Genomic DNA, 8379 nt, shown 5'->3' on the forward strand with positions numbered 1-8379 from the left:
ATGGTTTTATGTGCAGTATGTATTGAATTCATGGGTAGAGTGCCCCCATCAACAACTAAACATCTAATGCCTGGTACTTTTTGTGTTTGCAGGGACTATCAGGATACCTGGTGGCAGGGACTACTGTGATATACCACCTGGCAGAAAGGACTCAAGCAATCAAAGCAGAGAATTTCAGGTTAGGTGCTGTTCCTGGCTGTGGGAGCGAGTGCCCTCTGGCGATCACAAAAAGGAGCCGTGAAGCAGGATGCTGGGGTTCCCTTCCCACCTCTGACGCTATGTCCTCTTGTGGGTGGGTATAGGGTGTAGGAATTGTATTACCACTCTTGCTATTTGACTTTCAGCAAGTCATTTTACCTTCCTGTGCCTCCACTTCCCCACCTGTACAGGAGGATGACTAAAACATATAGTGGGTGTGTGAAGCCTAATTACTCAGTGTTTGCAGCATGCTTTGAACTCCTTGGAAAAAAAGGTGGTTTTCTATATAACAGCAACCCATTAAGAGGTAATGTCGTTTTGCTGCTTTCATGCGCTTTGCGCTCACCATCTGCCTAATAAACTTATTTAAAAGAGCCAAATCATTCATTTAATTAAACTGCACATTTTATTAGCTTGCATCAGATTGTTTCGAAACCCTTGACAGATTCAGTTTACACGCGTGTAGGCTTTTAGGTTAGCAAGCGGCACCGCCTTACGCTTCTGATTCAGTTAGCTATAAAGAGAGGAGAGAACAAACATAATTAATTCACGTCTTTATGGGCTTTCTATACAATTGCCAGTCCTTCGTATACAATTCCCAGTTCTGTATAAGCCTTGTATACAGTTCCCAGTCCTCTGTATAGTTTCCCATTTTTTACAAGCCTGCTATACAATCCCCACTTCTTTATGTCAAAATCCCCATTCTTTATAAGCCTCACATACAATTCCCATCCTCCTCAACTTCCACCCTTCAAAAATGAAAAATAACCCCTGACACCCACTTAGTCAGACTGAAATAACAGTCTCACAGAATGGATGTTGCTAGAGCCATTTCAGCCTGGCCTGGACAAAGCCCCAGAGAATTCCCTGTAGATAGCAATCCCTGTAGATAACAATCCCCCTCCCCCCCAAGGGTGTTGACATAAATCAACTCAATAACTTAAACATAGGCGTTTTCCATCTCTATTTTTTGTATACAAAGCTTTAGATTATCAGAAGAGCTCGGGGACAGATTTGCTGTCTAAGCAGGGACAGATTTTCAGAGCTTGTCTTCTTTTTAGGCTCCAGAAGTGCTAGATTTTCAGAGGACCTCATTATATTCATTTCAGGGGTAGTGTATGTGGTGTAAGCACAGTAGGTTTCATTGTAGCATGCCCTATCTTGGTCTGGAAGCAGTAGCAAACATGACCAGTCACAAACTTCACCCAAGTTTTCCTTTGCTCTGGGGCTGGGGGAACATGTGCAAGCTCATGCACGAGCATGTGGCACACTGTGCTGACTGGTGCATTGTGGAGGGGAACCAGGTTCCATCCTTCTGCACCCACATGCAGTGGCGGTACATCACAGCTACACGGAGGTTGTTGCCCCGTCCGTACTCCTGCCCATGAGACAAGTAGGAAGGTCAGTGCCAGGTGTATTACACCTCACACTCACTTTTACATCCCTTGAGGACATACAGGATGGTCCCTAACAGGCAGGAGAGAAACAGGCCCCAGAGTTGCTCAGCACAAGCCTTGCACCCCCTGAGCTAAACGAGCAGTTTTGTCCTTCCAGTCGACTCAGCAGGCAAAGGCAACTCTTTGATCTCGCTTTTCTGGCGACACACTTTCAAATGGCTGGAACAAGGCATTTGCCACATCTCTTGAGGTGGGGAGGGCAGAGGTGGGATGGGACATGAATGCAGGAAGCCATGTCAAGTATTTACAGTAGCAGCTCAACAGCAGCGCTAAGGAATGGACAGGGGATGAGGAGACAGCTTGGTGTTCTTATGTGTCAAGGATACGCACAGGGTGAGGGCAAATAAGGACTGTCTGAAGGGAGCAAACATGACACAAAAGCCATTCCCAGAATATAAATATCACAGGACACTGAGCTGGGAAGGAAAAGGAGAGGCCGGAATCAGGCTCCTTACAGTACCATTTTCAGTGTCCAGTAACATCTCAGTTAGCAGTTTCTCCAGGACACCTTGGTATTTTTCCAGCTGCCTAGAGTTGAGCTGCATTCTGATTTCCACAGGAGCAGTCAGCTGTGAAGGAAAGCTGAATTAGCCAAAAGGAAGGAAAATGAACAAAGTGGTGGTAGATAGACACGGTTAACAATGCTCCCTGCCTCGCAGGACTAAGAGTCTTCTGCGCAGGGTTAGACATTGCCACATACCACATTTCCCTCACGCACCTGAAACCCAGCCACTGACATCCATTTCACAAGAGCAGGAGGCAGTTCTGTCGCATGGGTTTGGGCTGGGCTGACATAGTCTCTTATTTGGAGGGCAACTGAGGCTTGATCCTGCTTTGTTCAAGTCAGGGGAACAGGGTAGGGTGGAGGAACTGAACCCTTTGTTAGAGTGGCTATGAATGAGGACTGAGTCTCAAGAGCTCCTTACCCAGGCCTGAGTTATTAGATGTCTTTGGGCATCAAGCCTTTGGTTCACCCAGATGTTGGTTTGGAAAGGAGGCTGGGCCCTCTCCCTTGGCAGCAAACCTCGGAGATTAGCAAGGCCTCAAGAGGAGAAAGTCATCTTTGACCCTGACAATCCCCCATGTTGAAGCCCTCTCACAGGCCTGTGGACTTTGATAGAGCTGTGGGACTGGGCACATTTCTGCCTCAATCAACAACAGTAAATAGACCAGTTCAGGCCAGGGCTGGGATGGGGAGCTGACACCTGGATGTATCTGTTATTTAACACTTAATATTGAAAATACACGGCGCTTAAACACGAATATTGATTTTTTTTCACCCAGTTTGGCAAGAGTGGATGCGTGCTTGTTAGTTTGGGTCCTGGCCAAAATCCAGCTTAGCTAGTCTTTACATTCTGCCCTGATGGGTTTCCCCCCATAGCTTCAGGTGAGAAAAGTACAGCTGTGCTTACAGCACAGATGTAGGTGTATCAGTGGGTGGCTGAAGAGAGTGCTCTACTCTCACCAAGTTTTCAGACTCGGTGGGTGACTGCGCAAGAGTGTCTTGGGGACACACATAAACCCTGGGACATCTGAAACGGGTGTTTTTCTGCCCCAAAGTGCTGATTTGGAGTCAGAGGGACCCCGGTTTATAAACTCAAATGACAAAGCACTTTGCAGTCCTGCAAAATCAACGATACTAGGCAAAGAGGAGGCAATAATACTACAACCTCTCTCTGCTATAACCATGCGCAGTGTCAGGACCGAGGGGGCGTCCCTTTAAATAATTTGTGAGCCCTTGAGTAGTGTTCACCGTCTCCTGTTGCAGAAGCTTTTAAAACACTGGCATGTAGCTACAGCTAGATCTTGTGTGTTCGCACACTGGCAGTAAGCAGATGTAGGTAGGCCCCGCCTGCCAGTGCGTCTTCCTCAGACTCCTTCATGGTCACCTCACTGTTCTCACCTTGATCATCTCGCCCTCACCGACACCCTCCATGTTGGAGGGCCCAGTAAAGTCTCCTTCTTCCGATTGCTGCTGCAAGGTCAGGGACTTCTTCTGCCCTTTGTTTCTTTCTCTCTCCTGGAGGCACAGGGCAAAGCACAAGGTATAACAGATGCCACGATTCAGACACGTCATGGATGCAAGCGTTAGGTGGGACAGGATGGGGGTTCAAGGAAGGGTTGTGTCCATGCAGCACCTCTTCTGCCATTTAGTGGTCAGGGGAAAAATCCTTGCCCACAGAAGATCCCCAGCACCAAGCTGGGGTCTGTAGGGTATGAGCCAGGGGACAGGATTTGAACCTGTGTTTGTATCTATTAATTCCCTCCTATCCAGTTGCATAGACAGTCTCTTACCGGTGCTGCCCTGTCTCTGCACCTGGTGCTGCTGAAACAAGCCACCACCTGTTTGGCACCATCAGGGAGGTAGTAAGGGCACCCGCTGGCAGACCGAGGGGGCTATCCAGTGTGTCCTGCAACTGCTGGAACAGTTCAGCTGAGCTGGATGCAGAACCCGGGAAATAAAAGATCGGAGAGACCTAAGTGGTTACTGGATCCAACGCAGGATTGTTTTGTCCCAGTGCTCCCCAGAAAGACTGCCGTTGACTTCAGCTCTTATTCCACAGACAGGAAGCTGGTATCCCTGAAGGGGGATCAGAACCACCAACCTTTTAGCTAACAGCCCAAGGCTGTCCTGCCTGGTCATGTGCCAGGGAGACTTTATAATCTGCCAAGACATGTGGAAGCTCACTGTTGCCAGAGGGGCACAGCAGCCAGGTGTCCTGAGCTGTGTGGCTAGCCATTTCCAAGTGACGGCCTTGGACCAGCCATTGGCTCATTGTATGACACTGGATGAGTCGTGTGAAGCCCTTGCCTTCCCTTTCTCCCCATGGTAGACCAGGCAGTGACACGCACCAGCTGTGAGGAAGGGGGGATGCTGAGGTTTAATTAGCTCATGCCTATGCAGCTTTTTTGACTGTGAAGTGCTGCCCGCCTGCCAGGCATTTGTAATAGGTTTTTCTGGAGTCTGCAGTTTCTAGTCCTCTCCAATTTGAGCAGGGCCACCTGTCTGCACCACACATCCCCCTCCCCAAGGGAGCTGCAAAACAAAGAGGCGGCAATAGGGGAAGTCTGCTGGCACTGGGGATACTTTGAGGTGGTTGCTTAGTGCAGGGGGCTAACCTGGGTATTCAGTGTAAGGGAAGGAGATTTTGGAAGACAGATGAGATTGGCTTCTTTTGCTCCCCTGGAGGCATCATGGGTAAAGAGTGAGAAGTGATGCAGGGGCACCACGCCCTCCCCTTTCCCTCTGAGGGTGATGTATTGCCCAAAAAGCAACTACATCAATACTCAGCAGAGACACCAAGGAAGAAATGGCAGGGGAGCCTAAACTGTCTACTCACTCTCTGCCCAGTGGAGGAAGCCTGGCTCCTGTGATATCAATAGAAGCGTTGCCAAAATGTCACCTCTGCTGTCTCTGTGGGTTGAAGAAGTGTAAAGGGGGCTGCCGGCAGACACACAAATAAGCAGGTTTGGCACCTGGGACAAAACCCGGCAGGGGAGAAGGAGGCCATGACCTGAGCTAAACCCTGCTGCGTGGGGGAAAGGAGGTGACAGTGAGGGATCAGTGTTACCTGCCCCAGGGACTCAGTGTCACTGGCTGCTGCTGGCACGGAGCAGTTTGCTTGGCTTTACCTCTTACTGCTGGTACTACAGACACAGAGTCGCTGCACCCAGCTGCTGCTGCCATACATTAGCAACACTAAATAGACCATAGCCACACTGTGGGGCTACTGTAGCACAGGGACCCTTTGGGGAGCCGCCATTCAGGTGCCCCCTCTAAGTCAGTGTCCAAGACTAGTACCCTTCTTGCCCACCATAAGCTATACTACTGGGCATTTATTTGTCTATGCTGGTTGCCAAGGACAGTGACCAATCTCCAGGGATGCCAGCCTGGCACTCTGCAGAAGCATTCATCTCACATCAAAAGGAAAACACTTTCTTTTGCACACTGCCCAGAGCTGACACCCATTTGGGGAATGATTAATTATTTGCTAGAACAAAGAGACCCAGCAGAATCATGATGGGAGCTTGCAGCTTTTGGGTAACAACCAGAACCTGCAGCAATTCTAAGAAGTAAAGTAAAAACACATCCATAAACTGGCCTTTCATTTCCATTATGCTGGTCTGTGTTGAAATGATCCTCAGGACTTTCTTTTTAGTCCTGAGTCTGGGAGCCTTTTTCCTCGTATCCTCTGCAGCACCAGCGAGTCAAGTGCATCGCAGACTTTGAGGATGCGCTCAGGCTGTGTGTGCTGGGACCAGAGCGGAGCCATTTAGAGGAACCCAGGCTGGTTCTAAACAAGCTGGTCTGTCTACACAGCACAAAGCAGGGCCATGTGGGGATACTAGCTCGGGTTCTGGAAACAGCACAGCCTAATTAGTCTAAAGAACTTTGCTGAGAAGCTGGGCTAATGAGCTCTGGCACAGACCACACTAAGGCAACTATGCCACGTCTGGTTTCAAAACTGGCCTGGAGGAGCAAGATGTGGTATTGCTACACAACGCTGTGTCATGCCAAACACACACACCCTCCCCGACCACCTCCCAGCACTGAGGTAGGACGTGTCGCGAGACAGGGAGTTTGCTCTGGTGACGATTCTACTGGACGTGGACTTGATAACTGAGCAGTCCCTTTGACTCCATGGGAGTTTTACTGGCGCGAGAACAGCTGGAGCCTGATTTTCATTGCTCCTTCTCCCATTTGAATCCCGAATTCAGAAAAGCTTCACTGTTCAGGAGAGGATTTGACAGCATACTCTGCTTCGAAATGCCCAGTGAGGATGATGCAGGCACCTACCCTGGAGACCTTCAAAAGGATGCACACCTTGCTGAGGTTATTTGACCACAGCAGTCTTTCCTGCCCAGAGCAGGAGGTCCCTTCCAGCCCTAAACTTCTGTGAATCTGTGAGCATGTGTTTCAAGTTAAGTGCTAGCTTAAGTGCCTTATTAAACAGGGAGGGTGATAAGGTTTGCATTTACATGCTTTTCTAAACCAGGATATGAGTTCCGGGGCCCCAAGCACCTCTGAAAATCCAGTCACTGAGAACTGTCTAAGCAGATGCTTCACAATTTGGCTCAGAGCCTATCCACATTGACAGCAATGGAAATCCTTACTCTTGTCTCCCTTTATTTGAACACGAGCCCTTCACTTTTAGAAACTCAGTCAGCTCAAGGCATAGGAGAAGTGGGCTTGCTGCTCCCAACCTGGCCCTAGCAACTGGCCATCAATGTTGTAAAACTGTCTCTCAGATGCACTCAGTCTCTGCTCAGAAGGAAGAGGAGACTAGGAGAGCATGGGCCTCCCAGGCCTTGGAGCTCTCTGTGTGTGGGAAGTTGCATAAGAGCACTCCCTGTCCCCTTTAATTAACTCTTACGGGTGCTGGCCATGGCAGTAAGTTTCTCAGGGGTTACCTGCATCCTCTGTATGTCGCTGTGAGTGAAAATGGGTAAGAAGCCTTCAGTCTGCTCGGCCAGCATCGCCATCCCATACACCACCAGAAGAGTTACCACAGCCCTCCTTGAAACCATCCTTGGAGCCTGAGAAAGTCTGAAAGACAGAGGAGAGGGCAGGTCATGATACGCTAGTGGGGAAGGCTGCCTGCAGCCTGTAAAACCAATGCAGAACAGTTTGAAAATATGAACTACAAAGATGCCCTCACTGAACAGAATAACCCAAAACCCAGGACTTCAGCATGGACTGCCCAGGAGGAGTTTGGGTCTTATAAATACATTTCTTTAGCCTTTATTTCCGAGCAGCCTGCCACTCCGTGTCTATTCTTCCAACGGGTTTCTGCCACCGACAGTAGCTGTCAAGTGATAATCTCACATCTCCTTGAAGATCTGACCTGGAGACCGTGTTAGCCAAGGGCTTGATCCTATGAGCTGATGCACAGCTCCTGAAAGATGCAAGGTCTCCCACTTCTTTGCAGAAGTCCACTCACATGACCACGCGGACCACTCCCAGCCAACCCTCTGGTGAGACAGGTGGGGATGCTTACCTGGTGTGGGAGAGCAGTGCTCTCCGCAGGTACATGGGTTTGCACTTTGGAGCCTGGAACCCTTTGCCACTGGACCGTGCCCTGAAAGGAGCATTTTGCCTAAAGTCTCAGAACTCTGTATTTTCTGAACAAAGACTAAAGCTGAGATTTTCAAAAGAGGTCAGTTATTTTGGGTGGGTACCTGCTCAGAGATTCCTGAAAAAGTTTCAGTTTTCAGAGGGTGGGTGCATCTGAATGTCATGTCCCTTTAAAGACAGACAAGGTTCTTTGGGTAAATCTGGTATCTTTTATTAGACCAACTCATGGAAGAATGTTTCCAACTATTTGGGTTGGTCTAATAAAAGATATCAGATTTAACCAAAGAACCTTGTCTGCCCATGTTCTTAGACCAACACGGCTACAACCTATGTCCCTTTAAACAACAATGTCACTTCTAGCCAGGGTCTGGTTCCCAACAGATGAATGCTGAGAGGGGCATCTGGTCTGGAGAAGAAATCCTAACTATGCAGGGTAAAGGGCAAGACAGTCCTGCCTAGAAATCCTCTAACAGACTAGCAAGGTGGCTCCAGCTGGCCAGTTCTTAGGTATTATGAGCTCCGGCTTGTTTTCCCTTTAACTTATGAATACTTGCATGATTTCAGAAACCTTGGCTTTGACTATCTGCATAACAAATAATTGATCGTGAAATCATGGTGCATCTTGGTATAATACATTATAGATTATAC

General features: G+C 48.8%; 1 protein-coding gene across 4 annotated transcripts; it reads right to left on the reverse strand.

Annotated features, from left to right (window-relative positions):
• Positions 1-581: 581 nt before the first annotated feature.
• Positions 582-7979, reverse strand: MLN (motilin). Of its 4 annotated transcripts, XM_019546714.1 has the most exons (7): positions 7836-7979; positions 7639-7735; positions 7502-7568; positions 7068-7203; positions 3559-3675; positions 2116-2224; positions 582-712 (listed from the first exon to the last, which is right to left on the reverse strand). In XM_019546714.1, exons 1-7 carry the CDS (start codon positions 7893-7895, stop codon positions 705-707), a joined length of 594 nt encoding a protein of 197 aa, XP_019402259.1. In that variant the 5' UTR covers positions 7896-7979; the 3' UTR covers positions 582-704. The 4 variants fall into 4 exon arrangements, with proteins under 4 accessions (XP_019402259.1, XP_019402258.1, XP_019402257.1 ...); XM_019546713.1 differs by having other exon boundaries at positions 7068-7735; XM_019546712.1 differs by having other exon boundaries at positions 7502-7979.
• Positions 7980-8379: the final 400 nt, after the last annotated feature.

This window comes from Crocodylus porosus, unplaced genomic scaffold, assembly GCF_001723895.1.
Source record: "Crocodylus porosus isolate Cpor-Errol unplaced genomic scaffold, CroPor_comp1, whole genome shotgun sequence".
NCBI lineage: Eukaryota > Metazoa > Chordata > Crocodylia > Crocodylidae > Crocodylus > Crocodylus porosus.

Excerpts from the sequence above, each read along its gene's own strand:
- MLN (XM_019546714.1), bottom strand. The coding sequence starts at position 7,895 with ATGACATTCAGATGCACCCACCCTCTGAAAACTGAAACTTTTTCAGGA. Across the intron at positions 3,676-7,067 it reads GCGACATACAGAGGATGCAG|GAGAGAGAAAGAAACAAAGG; the intron begins GTAACCCCTGAG and ends CTGTGCCTCCAG. Across the intron at positions 2,225-3,558 it reads GTGAGGGCGAGATGATCAAG|CTGACTGCTCCTGTGGAAAT; the intron begins GTGAGAACAGTG and ends TTTCCTTCACAG.